At 39.4% G+C, this 24,739-nt stretch overlaps 2 protein-coding genes across 6 annotated transcripts; both read left to right on the top strand.

The window, feature by feature from the left end:
• The first annotated feature begins 5,687 nt into the window (after positions 1–5,687).
• LOC104451485 (G-type lectin S-receptor-like serine/threonine-protein kinase At4g27290) lies at positions 5,688–8,494 on the top strand. The gene is given in 7 exon segments (XM_039314339.1): positions 5,688–5,806; positions 5,808–6,970; positions 7,087–7,212; positions 7,327–7,451; positions 7,521–7,731; positions 7,906–8,143; positions 8,220–8,494. Coding segments are annotated over 7 exon segments (2,181 nt in total). The 3' UTR covers positions 8,419–8,494.
• A 10,777-nt stretch (positions 8,495–19,271) lies between these two features.
• Positions 19,272–23,229, top strand: LOC104448376 (G-type lectin S-receptor-like serine/threonine-protein kinase At4g27290). 5 transcript variants are annotated; one of them, XM_010062169.3, is made up of 7 exons: positions 19,272–21,100; positions 21,221–21,346; positions 21,461–21,585; positions 21,658–21,868; positions 22,043–22,280; positions 22,357–22,507; positions 22,584–23,229. In XM_010062169.3, exons 1-7 carry the CDS (start codon positions 19,795–19,797, stop codon positions 22,890–22,892), a joined length of 2,466 nt encoding a protein of 821 aa, XP_010060471.2. In that variant the 5' UTR covers positions 19,272–19,794; the 3' UTR covers positions 22,893–23,229. The 5 variants fall into 5 exon arrangements, with proteins under 5 accessions (XP_010060471.2, XP_010060472.2, XP_010060470.2 ...); XM_010062170.3 differs by having other exon boundaries at positions 21,446–21,585; positions 22,420–22,507; XM_010062168.3 differs by having other exon boundaries at positions 21,446–21,585.
• The last annotated feature ends 1,510 nt before the right edge of the window (positions 23,230–24,739 follow it).

Raw genomic sequence — 24,739 nt, 5'->3', positions numbered from 1 at the left:
ATTTACCATTACAATTCAAACATCAATTATTAAGTCCATTGATAAATCTTTATCAAATCACATGTCAATGGTCCATTTCATTGACCAATCTTGTGTTCAGATACCTAAACATAATCACGTATAACGCCCTTATAACGAAGGCGATCTCAAAATTCCCTCTTGGCTAGGTCCCCACTAGTATTATTAGTGGCTAATCTCATAAGGATATCCTAAAACTATTGTGCATAGCTATAAACCCCTTAATGGACTCATAGAGATATAAAGTATCGACACAAACCCACCACAACATTCGAAATCCATTTTATAAACGAGTAAACTTTTGAAACACATTTCATAAAACGTTTTTCAAACCATTCACAAATAACCGAAAAGTAGTAATTACTCGGTCTAGATGTGACAGCCTGAATTTTCAAATTTCGTTTTCAATTAAATAAATCGGGCATTTCGTTGACGCGCCGATAGTGCTATTCTCTGACCTGATCACTCACAAGATAATTGGTCTATCTGAGGAAGCGGTTAAGGAATCTAAATGCAATGGACTTGAGAATTCGACCAGAAATCGACTGCTCGACCGTGTTATTCTGCAAAGGTCATTACGGCACTATTAGAAATCGATCAAAGACCGAAGATAGGTCGATTCGACTAAGATATGTGATCAGAGTATGGGTGATTCCACTTGATTGCAAAATACTCATCGATCGGCACTAGACCGATTTTTCTATCATTTTGGTACCAAGTGTTCGTAATTGAAACCTTGCGATTTTTACAACAACCGAGAGTCGTCAATGTGTCGAAAATGTACATTGTGACTCGAGATAAATCGATCACGAGTCAATTGCACCAAAAATTCCTAAAAACTACCCGATAAACTAGGTCACGCTAAAACCGCATCGGATTGAAATTAACCGTGAATCGAACCCAATTTCTGAAATTTAAAGTTCTGTCGTGTCACGATCTATCTATTTTGGAACGTCGACTCATCCTCCGAAATTTTTCGAGATTCTGGGATTTTTAGAGAAAATTGTTTTGAACGATTCGAAAAATTGGAGGAAATTTGGATGGGCTCAATTGGAGGAAATTTGGACTTCCAAACCAAGCCTTTGAGTATCGGGGACTTACGTAAAATTGTACGGGATTTTTCTTCATCGAAATTAGACCTCAATTTGGGGAATTGAGTGAAGAGATTAAGGCCTAAAATTGAGAAATTGGAGCTTGGGGCTGGGATTTTTTCATTAATTTGGATTAATTGGTGATTTATTTGGTGAATTTAGTTTGTTAGCAAGTATTAGAGAGGGGGCAAGTATTTAATTGGTTGGATAAGTGTGTTGACTATCTCTCCTCCCTAACTTCTCACGCACGCTTTCTTCCCCCATTGTCTCCTCGCTCGAACGATCCTCCTCCATTGGCTCCTACTTTGCTTTCTTTTTCCCTTTTTCCTTTGATCAGCAAGCCACATTGTCTCTCTTTCTCTCCCGCTGTCTCACTACCATCGACGCTTGCCCTCTCCACCTCAGTCTGTCCCCCGCTCGGTCAATACTCCTTTGAAGCCTCTAGAAGTTGTTGACCACGCCTGTAGCTCCACCGAAGACCCTCCATCTTGCTGCCTCTTGCCGCGCGTCCTCCACTCACTCTCTCCCTCCGTTCATTTTCCCCACGATCGAAGCCCACACCTCCACCTCCATCTTTGTTGCCACCTGCCTTCAGCTTCTTTGGTTAGTCTTCAACAACCGAAGCCATGAAGCAACTTGAAGATCCAGCAAAGCTGCTGCCGCGTCTTCTCTCTGCCACTCATTCCGTCGGTCAAACCCATAGCATCGAAAGTCCCTGCAGCAACTCCCACGTTGACCAAGCATCCGCGAGTTCCATCTCTGCCAGCTCGCTCATTTCTTCTTCAGCCCATGAGTTCAACGAGGCCCATCTTCAGCAGCAACAAGCCAGCCCAAAAATCCAGACGTTCAACCAGCAATTCCTCGGCCCAGCAGTCTTCAATTTCCAACTTCAGCACAAGGTGGTTCAATTCAATTGAAGCCTGCAATCCGACCCATCATCTGTAGCCCCGACCGCGGCTAGCCCACCTTTAGTTAGATTTGAAGCCTAGCCCAAGTTAAAAGCAAATCTCAAATTTGGGCTGAGATTTGTTGGGCCCGTTTTAGGTCCAGCCCGAGGATTCGTCGCGTCATCATCGCGGTGAACCGGGTTCCGCAAACAAGCAGGTGAGTTTATGCACTAAACTCTTCTTAGTAGGCTAATGACGACTAAGGGGTGTTTAGATTTATTTAATTAGGAATTAGGTGGTTAGTTAGATTAAATTAGAAATTTAATTATTTAATTATGCACGTTAGGTGGTTAGATTAGAGTAAGTGAGGCCTAGATAATCCATTACTTATCTAGAAGGGTTCGAGAATTTTCCGAGTCCGTATTGGTATTTAATTTAGCGATTTTGGCCTAGGTTGGTATTTTTAGTATTTAAATTGAATTATTTAATTAATTTCGATAATTAATTAATTAATAATTATTTTTCCAGAAATTAGGCCAGGATAGCCGGTGACCGGAATTTCCTACTGATTGTAATAGTGTGGTTAATTTCTGCAATTGAGTGTTAAATTATGCAAATTAACTGATGATTGGGTTTTTGGTATTTAATTCTAAAAATTATGAATTTCCAATATTTATTCAGAAAATCCCAAGTGTCGGATTTTAACACCAAAAATAGTTTTAAGTACTATATAAAATAGTGGGATTTTAAAAATGAATGATATCATCTTTTCTGGATCGATTTGATTGTGTACCAACACACAACTATTTTACTAGGTATTTTTAATACGAAAAAAAATAGGCCAGGATCACTATTTTAATAGAGGCATTTGAGTGCAAGGCATAGTGTCCTGGGCCGAGATTGAGTGGTCGTGTGTTGGTTAAGAGAAATCATCCCAGGCTGTTGAGCTGAACGTTACCCCTGTATGGGATGCCCCTAAACAACGGGAAGCCGGTCGCAGTAGATTCTGGACCCTAAGCTCTTTCGGGAAAGCCACCGATGTAGTGACGTGCCGTGCTCAATAGGGTGAGATGATGCCTGGAAATGCCAGAAGACCGCCTAACAGAGAGTAGGCTATGCTATATGCCAAGATCAAAACTAGGAATGCATGATAAATTAAGTATTGTGTTCCAATTAATTGAGCTTGACTATTGCTCTGATTTGTGATATGAACTGTGCTGACTTGCAGGGTGAAATTGAGACGAGATAAGTCCTCTATGCTAAATGCGTGATGGTGTGGTTAGGACGCTTCTTAGCGTATTTCCCTCCCAATTGAGGTTTAGAGCATAGACTTACTGAGACATTATCTCACTAGTTATTGTATAACCACTTTCAGGATCATCAAGTGGAGGACCTAGAGCAGAGAGGAGGTGATATGAAGTATAGGTCAAATAGGACCACTTCTTTTGGAGAACAATCTTTTGTAGTCTTTTGACCATAGACTCTTGTACATGACTCAACATATGTTTATAAAGGCATGTTTGTTTGTGAACCTATTGTCTTGCTTTTCTATCCCGAAATGATTACTATCAGGAGATTTATAATCCGCTTCCGCATGTGCAATAAAGTAAAATTGTTGGCGACTAGCCCTGGGAAGTCGCAAAATTTTATCGACCAGAGAGGGATGGGCACGCACTCGAGGATCAGGGCGTGACACTAGATTTATATAATAGAGATGCTTTTAATATTTTTTAATATATTTAATCTATATTGCTTTCTAAATATGAGTATACAAGCTCGAAGTAGAGGAGCTCTACTCATCTACAAACCAGCTAAATTAAGTTTAAATGCTAACAAAATGATGGGAGAATTACCAAAAAAGTCATAAATTTATTGCAATTGTACCAATTCAGTCATTTTTTTATCAATTCAGTCATAAATATTTTGTATATGTACCCAGTTCAGTCCATCTAACTAATTTTGGTCAATTGGCACTTAATGGTGCTATTGGCGCTAACATTGCATTTTTAAAATAATATTTTAATATTTTAGAATTTTTTAATAATTTTTCTTCTTTCTTTTGTTTTCTTTATTTTTTTCCCTTCCCCTTCCTTCCCCTTCCTTCCCCTTCTCCTACCCTTAGCGCTCAATCTAGCCGGGCGAGGATGCCGACGAGGGCCACGATGCCCTTGTCCACCGCCGGTGAGGGCATCTTAGCCCTCGCTTGTGGTTGGCGAGGGTCGACCCGGCAAGCGCATCGTAGCCCTCGCCTATGATCGGCAAGGGTCGACCGGTGACCCTAGCGAGGGTGTTGTGGCCCTCACCTATGGTCAACGGGGTCAACCGATGACCCTCGCTAACGCTAAAGGTAGGGAAGGTGAAGGGAAACAAATAAAGAAAATAAAATAAAAAGTTATTAAAATTTTCAAAAAATATTAAAATATTATTTTAAAATGCCATGTCAATGTCAATAGTGGCACATCAGCGCTTGATCGATTAAAATTGGTCGGATGGACTGAACTAACACAAATACAAAATGTTTAGGACTAAATTTACTATAAAAAAAAATTATGACTAAATTGGCACAATTGTAATAGGTTTATGACTTTTTTGTGGTAATTTTCCCACAAAATGACTCTTACGTGTCAACAAATCGCTTGCCCACAACAATTATTCAAAGTTATCTGTAAAATGAAGCTTGTGTGCGAAACTCTAAAATTTGGGTCCGATCAAACCGTTACTTCATATCAACTCTTGTCAAATCTCACAGCTCAATAACACCATAGTCCATAATTTCCATGTAATTCCACAACTTGACTACTCTAAATCGAACTCAAATTTCACATAATTTCGGATTTGTACCCTAATTCTGAAAATTACTCCGATTAGATAAATAAACGACTGGTAAATGCAACATGGCGAGGTCTCTGTGGCGTGTATGCACAAAATTTCCCTCTTTTCCTTTCCCTTTCCTCTTCTTCCCTTTTCCTCTCCGTTGCCATCCCTCTCTTTTTCTTATTCCCCTTTTATCTTTTCGTCAATGTCTTCTTGCTTAAAGTCGTCTTCTTTTTCTTTGTTTTATTAGCCACTTGATTTGACCAAGACAACAAACCAAAATATTATAGAACCAGTCCAAGGAGGTGTTCTTGTCCGGCAGTGTTGCGCTCACCCGTGTCTTCACGTTGCTCATGTACAATGAGTAGTCCTAGGCTCAGACCTGAACTAATCGAGCTCTCTCACCAACTCAAAGAGCTAGTCCATAAAGTTGCCCATCTTTCAAAGGCAACATTTTAAGAAAAATTACTAAAAATTGGAGTTTAGGTTGAGTAGAGTTTGCATGGGATTAGGATTGAGACGATTATGAGTCGTTTACATAGCATTACATAAAAATAGATCAATTTAAATCTGACTACTTTGGACCAACCGAACCGACCTAGTTGATCGGCTAGCCGTGAGGAGTGGGCATGACCTTCTCCCATTGCATGAATAGACATCATAAGTCTCCCAATAAAAACACTTGGCAAACTTGGGCGTCTCCATTTCATGACCTTTGCTTACTTATTTCATTGGGAGTTTCCAGTGATAGAATCTGCAATAGAAGCACAGATTATCTTGTCAGGTGGGCTTTAGCTGGATTTTCTTGGCCAGAACCTTTGAGTCGAAAACTTTTCATTGAGAGGGAGGAGCTAGGGAAAAACTGACAGAAGACTTCATGGCATTGGAAAAGGTTCCATATTCCCCCTTCTTTTACTCTGTTTATGTCATGTTTATGCTGAACTTGGTGATCGCATCCGATACCTTAAGTCCAGGTCAGTCCATTAAAGATGGAGAGATTGGTCTCTTCAGGCCAAAGCTTTGAGCTTGGGTTCTTCACTCCAGAAAACTCCAAGTACAGGTACTTGGGGATATGGTACAAATTCAGTCCTGAAAAAGTCGTTTGGGTTGCCAACCGAAACAACCCGCTCACTGATTCAAATGGTGTTCTTACATTTAGCGATGAGGGGAATCTATTTGTTCTCAACCGATCAAAGAGCATCATCTGGTCTTCAAATTCATTCAGGGTTTTAAGAAACCCAGTCGCACAGTTGTTGGATTCTGGTAACCTTGTCGTTTCAGAGAATACAACTTCACATTCTGGTGAATGGTCATGGGAGAGCTTTGACTATCCAACTGACACCCTTTTAGCTGGTATGCGATTGGGATGGAGCCTCAAAATCGGTTTCGAAAGGCATCTGACTTCTTGGAAAAGCACGGATGATCCTTCCTCTGGAGACTATACCTTTGGAATAAATGTTAATGGTTTGCCCCAAAATGAAGTGCGCAAAAGAGGCTCCACAAAAACATTTCGAATAGGGCCATGGAATGGACTCCGCTTCATGGGAACTCCAGCGCCTGAGAGTACCCTTTTCAATCCGAGGTTTGTTTACAATGAAACAGATGTATATTTTGAGTTTGAATCTTCAAGGGATGATATCATCACCATAATCACGTTGAATCAATCTGGTCTTATTCAACGTCTTCTAAGGAAGAAAGAGAGCTCCACATGGGATGTCATGACCTCAAAACCCCGCGATCCATGTGATAACTATGGGCAGTGTGGTGCTAATAGTTTCTGCAAAAATAACAGAGACCCTAGATGCCAGTGCTTGCAGGGATTCGTGCCCAAATCCCAAGAAGAGTGGCAGTTATTTAATTCAACCAGTGGGTGCATTAGGAAAGCTCGGTTGAATTGCTCTCAAGAACCGAGCTTTCTGAAAAATTCGATGCTGAATCTGCCCGATCTGATAAACTTCTGGTTAAACAAGAACATGAGCCTCGACGAGTGCAAGGTGGAGTGTCTAAAAAACTGTTCTTGTACGGCCTATGCTAATTCAGATGTTAGAGGAGGAGGAAGTGGCTGTTTGATGTGGTTCGGTGATCTCTTTGATATAAGAGAATTTGAACAAGACAACTATGTACAAAATCTCTACATAAAATTATCTGCTTCTGAGCTAGGTAAATATGTACATAGTGATTCAGTTATCCTTTTGCTGGACTATTTCTGGTTACATCCATCAGCTTATGAACAAATTATCGTCCGAAATTAGTTAACTTTTTCTTGGCAATTCTAGATTCCATCAAAAGCCCCGTCAATAAGACAAAACTGTTGACCGTCACGGTGGCTTCGGTCATTTCTGGATTGCTTGTAGCAGCTATAGCATTGAGTATTGTGTGGAAGAGCAGAACGAAAAGAAGAGGTAAGCTTGTTTGTAATTTAGTCCCCTTTTAACTGTGAAATTTGCATTGAAATTCTGTAGTCGGACCATGACCAAATTAAATATTAATTCATGTGATAGAGTTCGTCCTTGTAGGCTTACAGAGTCAGAAGGAAGACATTGATTTACCATTATATGATTTTTCGACCATTGCCGTTGCTACAAGACATTTCTCACAGACCAACATGATTGGAGCGGGTGGCTTTGGTTCAGTCTACAAGGTAATAAGGTATGTATTTGCAAGTTTACAGAACACCATAAGCTTATTTAATTAAAAAATAATAATGCAGGGAAATCTCTCCATGGGTCAAGAAATAGCGGTGAAGAGGCTGTCGAAAGGTTCGAGACAAGGCCTTGAAGAATTTATGAATGAAGTACTCCTAATTGCCAAACTTCAGCATAAGAATCTTGTCGGACTTCTTGGTTGTTGCATTGAGGGAGAAGAAAGAATGTTAATATATGAGTATATGCCAAATAAAAGCTTGGATTATTTCATATTCGGTTCGACCTCCTTGATACTTTTCATTTCCTTTTCGCTCCACCCCTATTCTATTAGTCAGTATGTCATTTGTGCCTTTGCCTGGACATACAACCAAATGCAAATCAATAAACTCATTTCCTTTAGAGTGCCGAGCTTAAATTTTTAAGACTTACATTGGGTTTGATTGTATGCAGATGATGACAGAAGCTTCTTGTTAGCATGGAAAAGTCGCTTCGACATAGTTTTAGGAATTGCGAGAGGACTTCTTTATCTTCATCAAGATTCAAAACTGCAAGTCATTCACAGAGATCTCAAAACAAGTAATATTTTGTTGGATGCAGACCTCAATCCTAAAATCTCAGACTTTGGCCTTGCAAGAATCTTTGGAGGCAATGAAAGAGAAGCAAGAACGAGAAGAATCATTGGTACCTAGTAAGTTTCTTATCTTGATTAATGAGCATTGTCCATGAACACTGGGTAGATTTAAGTCTCAATATTCTTAATGCAGCGGCTACATGTCTCCCGAATATGCTTTTGATGGAAAATTCTCTGTGAAATCCGATGTTTTTAGCCTTGGTGTAGTTTTGCTAGAGGTAGTAAGTGGCAAAAGGAACAGAGGGTTCTGCCATCCTGATCATGAACACAACCTTCTTGCGCATGTAAGTATGGTATGGTTGTCCAAACTCATGTTTTTTAGTGATGCTTAACTACATAAATGGATTTGTGCCAGGCATGGTTGCTGTGGAGCGCAGGCAGGTCCTTAGAGCTTCTACATGAATCTCTATGCAACTCCTTTATTGCATCCCAAGTAGAGAGATGCATTCATGTTGGTTTGCTATGTGTCCAAAAGCTTCCTGGAGATAGGCCAACAATGTCATCAGTCGTTTTCATGTTAGCCAATGAGGAAGCAATCTTGCCCCAGCCTAAACAGCCCGGTTTCTATATGGAGAGAGTTCCATCGAGCACAGAGGCATCTTCAATAAGGGAAGACTTATACACAGAATATCGTTACGATCACCATGCCAGAAGGTCGATGAACTTCCCATCGAGGATGTTCCCTGCAGTGTTGAATTTAGAATTTTAGATCAACTATCTCGGTGCATGATGGTAAAAAGGTTCAAAAGATTGTGTACACAAATCTTTGGCTACCTCGCAGCAAGGACTGTTTAGAACGAAACGTGGGTTGGAATAAAAGATTCTCGTTTTATGATTCCGTGGCTCAAGCAACTTAGGGAAGGCCTTTTCATTGAAATTCATTACCAATGATTATTTGTGGAGATAAATTATATCGACTCTCTAATCTTTTGAAGGAGCAAGTAATTATATTTATTCCTTCACTTTCTCCTTGTACGTTATATCAATATGTACTATCCTAATGAAGTACTTCCGCATTTATAAACAATATAAAGTATCTATTATTCGGTCTTAATTGAATGAGTCCGACAACACTTTCAGTGCACTAATCAAAATAATAAGAGTTAAAAAATTCTATTGCCCTAATGTTGTTATCTGGTTTAGCCAATATTTGAAATTCAATAAACTGATTCATTAGCACGTGGGCTACCATTAACTCCCCTGGACTCCTGGAGTTCCCAAGTATTTTTGTCAAATATATCGTCTCATGACAGCAAAGAAAGGGGAAAGAAGAAAAGAAAGCAATGTGGAATATCAGACTAATTTATCACCCAATCTAACGATGAAAAGAATCGGTTAATGATCGATATCTAATACATAATTGTGTTCAAGAGTTTTCATAATTAGATATGGGCTAGTAATAATTAGATGTGAACTAAGCACTTCAATGTGTGATAATTACGGTGAGCTAGATCTTAATGTTGCTTCATCAAGTTCTGAAGTTATAGAAAACATTTGCTAAAAACAATCTGAAATGTTTGTGAAAGCATTGTGATATGTGTGGATATGAATCTGTTGATTGATTGCATATTGAGGACCATTTAACATGAGAGTATCAAATGAGTTTCCTATTCTCAATGACATGGATTGTCGTTAAAACAATATGCACTATCAAATGATGTCACCAATGTTAGTATGAAATCGATCTCCACATTTCTTCTATTATCACTTACCCTCCTCTACTTTTGAAAAACACCACTTAACATCTCGAGGTTTGCTAGAGATCACTTTACATCTTCACATCTTCCCTTATTTACAATAATGCCATTTCATTTCTTGAAATGTCCCCACCAAAGTCATAATTTTTCTACCACACCCAAACCCAAAACCAAACTCAAAACCAAACCACATAACTCTAAGCTCAATTACTACTCATTGGCTGCCGTCATGGCCACCGCCATAATGGCGGCAGCGGTAGCAGCAGACGATGATGGGTGAAAAAGAGACGAGGGTTTGCGGGTGATGGAGACTAGGGTTTGTGAGAGACTTGGAGGATTAAATTCCAAAGAGAGGCAACTTGGTCATTTTAGCAATGAGATTTTATTTTATTTTCGAAATAATGAGATGTTTTCAAAGGATGGTAAGTGGTATTTTTTTAAATAGAGGAGAATAAGTAGTAATGGTTGAAATGTAAGGATGGTTTTTGATATTTCCATTTTCTTTTATTTCGTTGGGAAAAATTTCGAACGACAAACAACTAAGGTAGCTCCATAAATCTACATCTTCCTTAAAGTTACACTCAAATAATTTCGGCTAGACAAACAGAAAGTTTGGAGGACGGACCAACAAATAAATTTCGCTAAGCCAAAATACTCAGAGAACCTGAAAAAAATGAAAAGAAATTCATCGTTGCGATAATCGTCAGAAATTAGCAGCCCACAGTAGGCGACCAACTGAAGCAGTTGAAAGCTAAAATTCAATGAACTGATTACTTATGGGAGGTTCCAAGTCTAAATTTGTCAAATTTAAATAGTTGGACCAGAAACAAGCAAAAATAAAAAATAACAAAAGGGTCAAATGTACGCAATGTCACGCCCCGATCCTCGAGGATGCAGAATCATGGATATTCTCTTGGAGATGCGAGGTCAAATTTATGCCTTGGGATGCGAAGTTCAAAGCTTGAAGAATGAAGGTCAAGCTTCTTCTTATTCATTGAATGATAAAATGCAAGCCCTCTCTGTTCGGGAATCGGGCCAATGCCAAGAGTGAGGAGATTGCACAACTAAAGGAAGACTTTAAAAGGCTGGAAGGCATCGTTCAGTCTATAGAATATTTCCGGCTTGTCCGCATTCCCAAGCAATCTTGACTTCATCTCGTCCTTTTTAATGATGACAAAAAGGGGGAGAGATGCAAGATTTGATCAAAAAACTTTTCATTCATTAAAATCTTTGTCTGTTGGATTGTTTTGTGGTTTGTGGTTTGAACCTCTTTGACTTTGTTTTGTGTCTAGATAAGAACTGATCTAGACTTGGACTTGACTGCTTCTATTAACCAATATTGATATCTTATGAATGGCTTAATCATATACTAGACTAACCTATTTTCTGTGGTTGCGGATTATAGTGTTATTCATTAGCCATTTATCTCTATAAGATATGCATATGTGTTTGAGGAATGTTTTGCGGAGTCAAAGATATCCAAATCTGCGGGAAAGTTTTGTCACCATCAAAAGGGGAGATTGTTGGAGAAATCTTCTTGAAGTGTTTTGAAGTTGACAAAACGATTCTATCAATCTAGTCGAAGGCTTGCGAGACTCGCTATTTAAAGTCTAAAGACCTCCTGGACAGCCGGACTCAAGACTCAAAGTCTATCCTCATTGACATCTCTAATCCGTTGAAGAAAGGTTATCCCGTAACTGAATGTTTCGTTAAGGATTTGACCTTATCAACTGGAGAAGATCTCGTTGCTGGAGAAGACATAACGGAGTCCTTTGATTGATCGAAGATTGACTCGATAAATTGAAGATCCGGTGATTGCCTAAATATTATTGGAAGGTTACGCTTATGGAAACCGAGATCACGATTGTATGGGCGAACGGATTGATGGGCTATCAACACGTTCCTTTAATAGCTTGAACAATCTTCCTAATTGATTCCGTCCAACGGGTAGATTGGAGGAATTCCTTTGGTAAGTGCCAACGGGTATAATGGCATAAAAGAGTATATAAGGAAGACTGTCTTAGTTGTTCACGGTGTGCGCGATAAAAGAATTCCAAAGTCTGAAGCTCCTATTTGTTTAGATAAATCCTTTGAGCGAATACTTGTATACAAAAGAGAGTCTATATTTGTGAGAGACCTTGAGGAGTTGTGGTAGAACATCTACACTGTGGAATCAAGGCAAAGCAGTCTTTGTAACTTCTCTTTTGATCATAGTGAAATCCAGCCGGTGGGGGTGTCAGTGCGGAAGAGTGGACGTAGGCTTGGAATAAGCCGAACCACTATAAATCATGTGTTCAATTTTCTCTTCCTCATTCTCTCTACCTTGATCGTATTTCATTTTGTTAATTAAGAGAGAATTTACTTTCTATCATATGCTAAGAATCGCTTCCGTATTTCAATAAATTGTTTATGCACCTATTCACCCCCCTCTAGGTACTCATACTAGCAATATCACACGTATGTCTATACTAATGCAAGTAATAAACAACACTCGTGCGTTCTTTAAAGTGCCGTTTTCACCAGTGATTTCCTTATTACCGAACCACATATGTCTATACCTCGTACCTGATCGGTCTCCACTAAGAGTATTCTCAATCCACTCTCATGATTCTCTCCACTTTACAACTCATCAAGGTATTATTAATGCCAAATAACCATACTCGGCCATCTACCAATCAATCATTCGATTCCACTCTTTTTAAATCAATTTAGGAATAATTCCTCAAATTGCACAATCAATTCAATTCAACACAACGTAGAGCTCAAATAAATAAATGGACTGCACCACAACAATCAACACAAAATTCCAATCACCGGTCATCCCGTTGAATTTCCGAAAACATAATTAATTAAATAATTAATTTCGAAAAATAAATAAATAAATATTAAAAATCCAATTTATGCCCGTATTGCTTGATTGGGGCCCGAAATGAGTCGAGAAAAATCCTGAGATGTATTCAATAAATATTAGAGGCTCTCTACTTGCTAATGACTAAGTTTAACCACCTAACATGCATCATTAAGTCACTAATTTAATTGTTCTAAACTAATCTAACCACCTAATTGCACTTAATTAAATTTAACCAACCCCTAAGCATAATTAGCAAACTAAGAAAGCATTAGTAAGCAAAACTCACTTGATTAAAAGTGGAGACCGGATCACCGCAACGACGGCGCGATGACGGCCAAAATTCAACTTTTTGGCTGCATCGGCGGATACTTGGACCGGGCCTAAACTTGGCCCAACAAATCTCAACCCGACTAAGATTTGTTTTTACGTTGGACTGGGTTCACTGCAGACGTTGGGCTTGGGCCTTAAAATTTCGCTGGGCTTGGCTGAACTCAACGGGCTGAAAACAGGCCCAGTTGTTTGGCCAAAATTGCTGGATTCCACAGGCTGAATTTCGTGTGGGCTGCAGCTTGGGCCTGGCGAGAGAAACAGCAAGGGCCCGATGGACTGAAGTTGCGGGCTGACTGCTGCAGAGAATGGGCTGGACTTGCGACTGGAGATGGGCCGAAGATGCTGGGCTTATGGAGACGACGCTGGAACGGAGCTGGCAGCATGAAGGGGACACTGGGCTTCTCGCTTTGCTGGCTGATCCACGAGCTGGCTTCGTGGAGATGTCACGTACTAAGGAGATGCAGGCCACGGAGCTGGAGACGCCCACGCGGACGGAGGGGATGGAACGCTCGGCTGCTTCAGTCAACGCTGGGGGAATATGCCGGTTTGTTGACCAAATGGAGACAAACGATGGTGGCTTGCAGGCGGCGATGGACGAAGAGAGAGAGAGAGAGAGAGAGAGAGACCGTGGCTGTTGAAATGGAGCTGCAGACACGTGGTCACGAGCTGCTGAGTTTGCTCGATGAAGACGACCGTCAGGAGAGAAAAATTAACGAGCGGGCTTCCTCGACCGAACCAAGGAGAAGTAGCAGAACAGAAGCTGCGCTCGGCGAAGGAAAAGAGAAAAACGGGATCGTGGGGGTAGCTGGCAGCTTCGTCGAACACAGAGAGAAGAGAAGACAAGGCCGCATGAAGTGTCGGCCACCAAAAGAGAAGAACACGTGAACAAAAGAAATGAAAGGGATAACTATTTACTCAAAAAGTCAAAAGAGTGGGGGTGTCGGCAGGTGGTGGGGTCAAGAAGAAGACGTGCGAAATGGATAGAGAGAGAGATGGTTGAATTGGGAGAAAGAAATGTAAAAGAGATTGAAAGGGAGATATGCACGTGCATGAAAAGAGGACTCATCTTTGACTAATAGTCAAAGAAATCAAGACACAAAAAGACCGCCAAAGAGGATGGAACATCGGTCGAGGGGGGGTGCGGGTCCAAGAAAATAAAACCAAATCAAGTTAAAATTCTGCTCAACTTCAACACGAAAATAATTGATCACCCAAGGCTAATTTCGATCTCGGTTTGCACAATTGAAGTCCAGGATAAGACAATCTCTCTAACCCACAAATATCTCTCAAATTGGGATTCTCTTTCATTTTTCTCGGTATCCGATTTTCTAAACAAACAAATCCGGTTGAAGTCCAATTTGAATGCAGAAAAAGTCCAAACAACTTCCATTCACCAATTCACTTACACCAGATATCAAAAGTCTCTTCAAATTGGCCAATCCGAATTTTCGTTTATTTTCCAAATCATCCGCAACAATTTTCCGTAAAAATCTCAAACTCGCCGGAAATTCCTCAAAATGTGAGTCGACGTCCCTAGAATGACTCATGACACGACAGGACTTTAAATTTCCAAAATCGAATTCAAACTCACGGTTATTTTCAATCCAACACGTTTTTAGTGTGACATTGCCTACTAGGTAGCTTTTAGGAATTTTTTGTGCAATTGACCCATGATCGATTTTTTTTTAACCACAATGAACTCATTCGACACATTGGTGACTCTCGATGGTCGTAAAAATCTCGAGATTTCAAATACGGACACAGGATACCCAAAACGATAGAAAATCGGTTTAGTGCCATTCGATGAGAATTTTGCAATGAGGTAGAATCACTCACACTTTAATCGCCATCTCAGTCGAATCGACCTATCTCCAGTCTCTGATCGATTTTCAATTGTGCCGCAATAACCATTGCAAACTAGTACGGTCTTGGTCGAATTCTCAAGTCTATTACATTTAAAAACCCTTAATGGCTTCACCTGATAGGTCAATTATCTCATGAGTGGCCATCTCAATGAAAAATACTATACCCACATTAATGAAAGGCCCAACTTATCCGATTAAAATCAGAACTTGAAAATCAGGATGTCACACCCAACATCTTGTGACTGCTATGATGCTCATCCGAATGACCCCATGGTGGCTTTTGAGAAGTTCCTCTCGCATTTTCATACATTTTCACTGGACAGATTCACAATATTTACAAATAAACAATTCAATTCAACGTAGAACTCAGACCACAAGTGACCGACCGAAACAAGAACGTCCTGCATCTTTGCGGGAGTCTAGTATCTCCGTGAATCAACTTGGATAAATAACTCTTAACAACGAAAAACAGACACACAAAAGTCCTCTGACCAAAGAAACCCGAAGATCCAAAATGCGGGTGCCCCTTCGTTAGATAAGTGGAGAAATTCTTATTTAAATAGAAAAGTGGACTTCTTGAGAGTTCTTCCTTTTAATCTATTCGATTTAACAAATCAATCTACATCCTCGAATAGAATTGGGTTTTGTGCATGAATTCAAAGTCGAAACATAATTAACATGTTTTCCAATTATGCTTGTGTACATTTTTAATGCTAAAATACTCACAATTTCACATCACAACTTAGGTCTATGATGCCACATGACTAATGCCACAATCGTATTGTTAAACACATTGTCAATGTACTCAATTACAGTTGATCACGATGCATAATGTGGTGTAGTTCAATTAGGAATATGGATTCACATAGGAAATTTATCGTGTCATTTCAAATAATCAAACTAGTAGCAAATGCCTAGCTCATATTTATGCAACAAATATGTTCTAAACATCACTTTTTCTCTTTTCAGAAGTAATATATCATGCCGTGCCGTGCCTTTCGAGCAAATCGAGCCATCAACCTCAATCACTTTTAAATATGAATTTATAAATTCATAGAATAGATAAGATCACTTGTATGATAATACCCACAATCAAGTAAATCGAGCCAATGAACTCGAAATCCTATCAATTAAATAAGAAGCGATATCTAAATTCAAGCAACTGAGACTCGTCTAGGTAACATTATTTCAAAGCCAAAGCGTTCACTACAAGTTGACAAAAGATAGCAAGAATGACCAATCATGATGAATATCCACTAATGTGAAGAACAGCCACTTGCGCGACAAATTTTCTTGCAATATGTCTCTCTATTGAACTCTAGATTAAAGTGGGTTTACGGTTAAAAGCAAAGCCTTTGCAAGTATTAAAAGATCCTAAACTTCGCTGACTCAAAAGATGAACAGAGACGTGAAAACCACTGACCAAAATAAAAATTCGGAAGTAGGTTGTAATGCATATAAAATTTTAAAAGTTCTTTCTACTCAAACCATAACTCAAAATCAATTTTTATCAAATCTTACGGCTCCACATCACCCTATGTGATCATTCTCAATAAAAGTTGCAGCTTAAACACTTAAGTTGAATCCAGAAACTTAGGCCTATTTGGTAATACTCCCGGAAACAACTGATTCTATTCTTTTATTACCGAGAGTAAAAAAAGAATGGGAATTCGTTTAGTAAATTTTTTGTTCCCAAGAACAAAAGTCAATTTTTTTTGTTCCCAAGAATAGATTTGAAATAGAATCTAGAAGCAAAAAAAAGTTGCTTCTCATTCCTAAGAACAATTCCTAGAATTAATTCTAATTTTTTTCATTTCTCTTCTCTTTCCTTTTCTTCTTCTTCTTCTTCTTCTTCTTCCTTTTGGCTGGCCTCGACCATAGTCGGCGACCGGCCAGACTAGAGTTGGCGACCTTGCCGGAGCCTCGCCGGCTTGTGGCAACATCAAGGCATGGTAAGGCTCATCAACCTGAGCCTCACCATGGTTGGGCAAGGCTCGGCCTCGCCTTGGGTGGGTGAGGTCAACCTTGCTAGGCGACACGAGGCTCGGCCTCACTAGGCCAAGGAGAGGCTAACCTCGTGTTGCTTGGGCGAGATTGAGCCTCGTTGGTGGCTTGGCGAGGCTCCGGCGAGCTCATCGATCTCACCCAATTGATCGCTAGTCACGGCGGTGGCCGGTGACCGGCTACCAAGAAGGAGGAAGAAGAAGAACAAAAGAAAAAATAATATATATATATATATATATATATATATATATAAAGTATTAAAAAATTAAAAGAAAAAAATTGACAATCCTACAAAATGCATTTCTATCTCAGGATTAGAAATTTTAAATAGTTACCAAAGCGTTCTTTTACTCAGAACTTATTCTCGAGAATATAATCAGAAAAAATCATTTCTGATAAAAAATTATTCCTAAGAACATAATCGTTACCAATAGCGCCCTTAGAATTCACATGGGTCCGAATTTTTGAGAAAATATTTCCTAAATGGTTATTCGATGATTGACAAAACTTAAAGACTTTGTTTTTGATTAAAAAAAGTATTTTCAAGTAGAAAGTCTAATGGGATATGATCATATGATATCAATCAAAATTGGTTTATTCTACATATTCTGTCAAACAGCTAGGAATGAGACAAATACTCGTGCAATAGCTAGTGGTGATTGGTTGGATTCCCTGTCATACTCATAAAAAGTTTCAAAATGAAAGTCTTCTTAATATCTATTAGAGATTCAACTTTCTTGAAACATCTTATTAGAGGCGAAACGTTCCTTCCAATTCTAAACACTCAACTTTTGGAAACCCGAATTGCTATATGTGCGGTAGAACTTATGGGAAGCTTCACCCTCAACAATCCTAAAGGTAATCATATCTTCTCAATCATATTCAAGACCAATGGGTAGATTAGCTGGATGATCCACCTGAAGATATATCCAACGGTCAGCTTGGACTAGGAGGAATATAAGAGGAGGTCTCGAAGTTGAAAGAATGGAATTCGCATTCACGAAAATTGAAGTTTTTAATTCTAAAATCTAAAGAGTGTTTTGTGATCTTATACATTCGTCTCTGTGAGTAAAATTATATAACCTTTTAGAGGCTTAGAGTGTGTAAAGAATGGTACACACAAACTTGAGTGTTCTTAGCTCAATACTTGTAATCTCTTATTGGTTCTTATCAATGAATTTAAGCCAACAGGCTATAATGCGGGAGAGTAGGTGTAAGTTTGCAAAAGCCGAATCACTATAATTTTGAGTGTGCAATTTTCTATCCCTTACCTTTTTATTTATTGTGATAGAATTATATACTGATAAGACCTAACTACTTCATCAGAAATTGTCTCATAGTAATATATGTTTAATTTTTTCATTTCCGCATAATCACCTATTCGCTCCTTCTACGTAATAGTTATAGTCATAACACAAATTTATGAGTTGATAGAAAATTCTTCTAATTAGATGAACAAAGAGTAAGACTATGCTACGCAACGGCACTAGCTTGAATTGTCGAGATTTCCAAGGCAAGGATGCAAGAACCGTACCGTTTTCTTATTTTCCTACTCTTCTCTTTTTCTTCTTATTTCCCCGTCCTTTTTCTGTTCTCTCCCGGCTGCTCTCTCTACGTGCGCTCCACTCTCTCTCTCACGTGACTTTTCTCCTTCTTTGACTAGTCAACCTTTTCCTTTTCCTTTTTTTTTTTTTTTTTTGCTTTCCTTTTTTGACTTGGTCAATGCCCAAATATTACAGCATGATTAGACATCTTGAGTTTCCCATTGGCCCTGGACGAAGGGTACACTCAGGACCCTTGATTGCCTATCTCCTATTTCACAGGGAGTTGCAGGCTAGGTAACACCGACACATGACACAACACGAGTGTCCGACACAACACGTCGACACGTCATTTTCAAAAATAGAGAATTTCGACACGTTGCGACACGTTGTATATTAAATAAATATTTTTATTTTTAATTAATTTGATTCAAATTCATAAATAAATAATTAATTAAAAAGAGCCTATAATAAATTTACACTAATAATATTAACAAATCAATTTCATTTGAAATTCGAAAGATATATTTATAGTTAATGCGAAATATTTTTTAAATTTTAACAAAAGTTATCGATGAAACTAATAATTAATAAGAAATTAGAATCAATTTATTTAAATAAATTCATGATTTTCTACGGTGATCAAAATTTATCATTATTTAAAATTCAATACTTTTATTTTTCGAAATTATTTTTTAATTTCATTTATTTAATTTTCCAGTTCAAAAACAATCCCCAAATCCATCCCTCCTTCCGTTCGTCCTTTTCCCTCCAGCTCAAGTTTATTTTACTTTTTCCCTCCCCCACCACTTGACAGTGACAGGTAAGCTGTCACTTCCCCTCACGCCTTTCTTATATTTTTGGGTTTCTTTATGAAAAACCCTAGCGAGCCGCGAGCCCTCCTTTTCCTATTCCTCCTTGCCGCTCGCCGCACGACCCCCTTCCCTCCTCTCCTCTTCCTCTCGTCACCGATCCATCGCAACAGTGGCGGCCCTCGCCGCTCTCTCTGGCCGTCTCTCGCCATCGCGGTGGTCCTGGTCCGTTCGTGGCTTCGTCTCGCCGACGGGAGTTTGCCTTCTCTCTTCTTTCTCTCTGTTCGGCAATTTCTCTCGCCGTCTCTCGCCGTCGCGGCTTCGTCTCGCCGGCGCTCGCGGCCTCTGCTCCCTCGCCCTCCCTCGCCTCCACCCTCCATCAGTCTTCCGGACACGCGTGTCGAGAAAGGTTGACCGCGTGTCGGAAAATCCGACACGTGTCGGACACGACACGGAAGCACGGACAGCGTGTCCGTGCTTCCTAGGTTGCAGGTGATCAGCTCTATTGAAATTGCAGAACATTCTGTGAGGTAGGAATCAGCTAGATATTCACGGCAAGCATCTTCTGATTTTCAAAACTGGCACTTACATGGAGGATCAAGGGAAATATGGCAGAGGGCTTCATGGAAATTGGAAAGCTTTCGTTTTCGCCCCTTTTTCACTCTCTCTGTGTCATTTTTATCTCTCTGTTGAACTTTTCGATAGCATTTGATTCCTTAAGTTCAGGTCAGTCCATTAAAGATGGAGAGAGATTGGTCTCTTCAGGCCAAAGCTTTGAGCTTGGCTTCTTCTCTCCAGGAAACTCCAAGTATAGGTACTTGGGGATATGGTACAAACTTAGTCCTGAAAAAATCGTTTGGGTTGCCAACCGAAACAACCCGCTCACTGATTCAAATGGTGTTCTCACATTTAGCGGTGAGAGGAATCTAGTTGTTCTCAACCGATCAAAGAGCGTCATCTGGTCTTCGAATTCATCCAGGGTTTTAAGAAACCCAGTTGCGCAGTTGTTGGACTCTGGTAACCTTGTCGTTTCGGACAATACCAGCTCACGCTCTGGTGAATGGTCATGGCAGAGCTTTGACTATCCAACTGACACCCTTTTAGCTGGTATGCGATTGGGATGGAACCTCAAATCTGGTTTCGAGTGGCGTCTGACTTCTTGGAAAAGCACGGATGATCCTTCCTCTGGAGACTATACCTACGGATTTAATGTTAATGGGTTGCCCCAAATTGAAATGCGCAAAAGAGGCTCCACAAAAACATTTCGAATAGGGCCATGGAATGGACTCCGCTTCTTGGGAACTCCAGAGCCTAAGAGTACCCTTTTCAATCCGAGGTTCGTTTACAATGAAACATATGTATATTCTGAGTTTGAATCTTCAAGGGATGATATCATCACCATACGCACGTTGAATCAGTCTGGTCTTATTCAACGTCTTCTAAGGAAGAAAGAGAGCTCCACATGGGATGTCATGACCTCAAAACCCCGCGATCCATGTGATAACTATGGGCAGTGTGGTGCTAATAGTTTCTGCAAAAATAACAGAGACCCTAGATGCCAGTGCTTGCAGGGATTCGTGCCCAAATCCCAAGAAGAGTGGCAGTTATATAATTCAACCAGTGGGTGCATTAGGAAAGCTCAGTTGAATTGCTCTCAAGAACCGAGCTTTCTGAAAATTTCGATGCTGAATCTGCCCGATCTGATAGACTTCTGGTTAAACAAGAACATGAGCATCGACGAGTGCAAGGTGGAGTGTCTAAAAAACTGTTCTTGTACGGCCTATGCTAATTCAGATGTTAGAAGAGGAGGAAGTGGCTGTTTGATGTGGTTCGGTGATCTCATTGATATAAGAGAATTTGAACAAGACAACTATGTACAAAATCTCTACATAAAATTATCTGCTTCTGAGCTAGGTAAATACGTACATAGTGATTCAGTTATTCTTTTGCTGGACTATTTCTGGTTACATCCATCAGCTTATGAACAAATTATCGTCCGAAATTAGTTAACACACTTTTTCTTGGCAATTCTAGATTCCATCAAAAGCCCTGTCAATAAGACAAAACTGTTGACTGTCACGGTGGCTTCGGTCATTTCTGGATTGCTCGTAGCAGCTATAGCATTGAGTATTGTGTGGAAGAGCAGAACGAAAAGAAGAGGTAAGCTTGTTTGTAATTTAGTCCCCTTTTAACTGTGAAATTTGCATTGAAATTCTGTAGTCGGACCATGACCAAATTAAATATTAATTCATGTGATAGAGTTCGTCCTTGTAGGCTTACAGAGTCAGAAGGAAGACATTGATTTACCGTTATATGATTTTTCGACCATTGCCGTTGCTACTGGACATTTCTCACAGACTAACATGATTGGAGCGGGTGGCTTTGGTTCAGTCTACAAGGTAATGAGCTATGGATTTGCAAGTTTACAGAACACCATAAGCTTATTTAATTAAAAAATAATAATAATGCAGGGAAATCTCTCCATGGGTCAAGAAATAGCGGTGAAGAGGCTGTCGAAAGGTTCAAGACAAGGCCTTGAAGAATTTATGAATGAAGTACTCCTAATTGTGAAACTTCAGCATAGGAATCTTGTCGGACTTCTTGGCTGTTGCATTGAGGGAGAAGAAAGAATGTTGATATATGAGTATATGCCAAATAAAAGCTTGGATTATTTCATATTCGGTTCGACCTCCTTGATCATTTTCATTTCCTTTTCGCTCCACCCCTATTCTATTAGTCAGTATGTCATTTGTGCCTCTGCCTAGACATACAACCAAATGCAAATTAATAAACTCATTTCCTTTAGAGTGCCGAGCTTAAATTTTTAAGACTTACATTGGGTTTGACTGTATGCAGATGATGACAGAAGCTTCTTGTTAGCATGGAAAAGTCGCTTCGACATAGTTTTAGGAATCGCGAGAGGACTGCTTTATCTTCATCAAGATTCAAAACTGCAAGTCATTCACAGAGATCTCAAAACAAGTAATATTTTGTTAGATGTGGACCTCAATCCTAAAATCTCAGACTTTGGCCTTGCAAGAATCTTTGGAGGCAATGAAAGAGAAGCAAGAACGAGAAGAATCATTGGTACCTAGTAAGTTTCTTATCTTGATTAAAGAGCACTGTCCATGAACACTGGGTAGATTTAAGTCTCGATATTCTTAATGCAGTGGCTACATGTCTCCAGAATATGCTTTTGATGGAAAATTCTCTGTGAAATCCGATGTTTTTAGCCTTGGTGTAGTTTTGCTAGAGATAGTAAGTGGCAAAAGGAACAGAGGGTTCTGCCATCCTGATCATCAACACAACCTTCTTGGGCATGTAAGTAAGTACGGTATGGTTGTCCAAACTCATGTCTTTTAGGTGATGCTTAACGACATAAATGGATTTGTCCCAGGCATGGTTGCTGTGGAGCGCAGGTAGGTCCTTGGAGCTTCTACATGAATCTCTATGCGACTCCTTCATAGCATCCCAAGTAGCGAGATGCATTCATGTTGGTTTGTTGTGTGTCCAAAAGCTTCCTAGAGATAGGCCAACAATGTCTTCAATCGTTTTCATGTTAGCCAATGAGGAAGCAATCTTGCCAAAGCCTAAACAGCCCGGTTTCTATATGGAGAGAGTTCCATCGAGCACAGAGGCATCTTCAATAAGGGAAGACTTGTACACAGGGAATATCGTTACGATCACCATGCCAGAAGGTCGATGAACTTCCCATTGAGGATGTTCCCTGCAGTGTTGAATTTAGAATTTTAGATCAACTTTCTCGGTGCATGATGGTAAAAAGGTTCAGAAGATTGTGTACACAAATCTTTGGCTACCTCGCAGCAAGGACTGTTTAGAACGAGACGAGGGCTGCAATAAAAGATTATCGTTGTATGATTCAGTGGCTCAAGCAACATGGGGAAGGCCTTTTTTATTGATCATCGCCAATGATTATTCGTGGAGATAAATCATATAAACTCTCTGACCTTTTGTAGGAGCAAGTAATTATATTTACTGCTTCAATTTATTCTTATATGATACATCGATACGCAGTATCCCAATGAATTATTTACACATTTATAAACAATATAAATTATCTATTGTTTGGTCTTAATTAAATGAGTCCAACAACACTTTCAGTGCATTAATCAAAATGACAAGAATAGCAAAATGATAAGTAACATGATGTTAATATAGTGCATTAAACTTTTGACACGCTTTTCATAAAACGTTTTTCAAACCATTCACAAATAACCGAAAGGTAGTAATTACAAAGTAGTAATTACTCGGTCTAGATTTATACAATAGACATGCTTTTAGTAGTTTTTAATATATTTAATCCATGCCGCTTTCTAAATACAAGTATACAAGCTTGAAGTAGAGGAGCTCTACCCATCTACAAATTAGCTAAATTAAGTTTAAATGCTAACAAAATGATGAGAGAATTACCAAAAAAGTCATAAATTTTATTGTAATTAAACCAATTCAGTCATAAACTTCTTCTTTTTCTTTTTTAGCCAATTTAGTCCTAAACCTTTCGTATATGTACTAGTTCAGTCCATTTAACTAATTTTGGCCAGTTGGCACCAAGTGGTGCTATCGGCGCTCATTGCATTTTTAAAATAATATTTTAATATTTTAATAATTTTTTTTCTTCTTTCTTTTATTTTCTTTGTTTTTTGCCCTTCCCCTTCCCCTTCTCCTACCGTTAGTGCTCAATATAGCCAGGCGAGGATGTCGGCGAGGGCCACAATGCCCTTGTCCACTTCTAGCAAGGGCATCTTGGCCCTCACCTATGGTTGGTGAGGGTCGACTTGGCAAGCGCATCGTAGCCCTCGCCTATGGTCGGCAAGGGTCAACCGGTGACCCTAGCGAGGGTGTTGTAGCCCTCACCTATGGTCAACAGGGGTCAACCAATGACCCTTGCCAATGCTAAAGGTAGGGAAGGTGAAGGGAAACAAATAAAGAAAATAAAAGAAAAAGTTATTAAAATATTATTTTTAAAATGCCATGTTAGTGTCAATAGCGGCACATCAGCGTTGGTCGATCAAAATTGGTCGAATGAACTGAACTGACACAAATACAAAATGTTTAAAACTAAATTGACTAAAAAAAAAGTTTATGACCGAATTGGCACAATTGCAATAAGTTTATGAATTTTTTGGTAATTTCCCCCATAAAATGACTCTTACGCGTTTTACAAATCACTTGCCCACAGCAATTATTCAAAGTTATCCGTGAAATGAAGTTTGCATGCGAAACTCTAAAATTTGGGTCCAATCAAACCATTACTTCAAATCAACTCTTGTCAAATCTCACGGCTCAATAACACCATGGTCCATAATTTCCATGTAATTCCACAACTTGACTACTCTAAATTGGACTCAAATTTCACATAATTTCGGATTTGTATCCTAATTCTGAAAGTTACTCCGATTAGATAAATAAATGACTTATAAATGCAACATGGCGAGGTCTCTGTGGCGTGTACGCACAAATTTCCCTCTTTTCCTTTCCCTTTCCTCTTCTTCCCTTTTCCTCTCCGTTGCCATCCCTCTCTTTTTCTTCTTC

The sequence above is a fragment of the Eucalyptus grandis genome, chromosome 6 (assembly GCF_016545825.1).
Source record: "Eucalyptus grandis isolate ANBG69807.140 chromosome 6, ASM1654582v1, whole genome shotgun sequence".
NCBI classification, from domain to species: domain Eukaryota; kingdom Viridiplantae; phylum Streptophyta; class Magnoliopsida; order Myrtales; family Myrtaceae; genus Eucalyptus; species Eucalyptus grandis.
The sequence above is the reverse complement of the archived record's forward strand: the minus strand, read 5'-3'. Positions and strand labels throughout refer to the sequence as shown.

Coding starts and splice junctions, on each gene's coding strand:
- LOC104448376 (XM_010062168.3), top strand. CDS start 19,795: ATGGCAGAGGGCTTCATGGAAATTGGAAAGCTTTCGTTTTCGCCCCTT. Junction 21,869..22,042: donor CTTGGATTATTTCATATTCG/GTTCGACCTCCT, acceptor GACTGTATGCAG/ATGATGACAGAAGCTTCTTG. Junction 22,508..22,583: donor AACACAACCTTCTTGGGCAT/GTAAGTAAGTAC, acceptor GATTTGTCCCAG/GCATGGTTGCTGTGGAGCGC.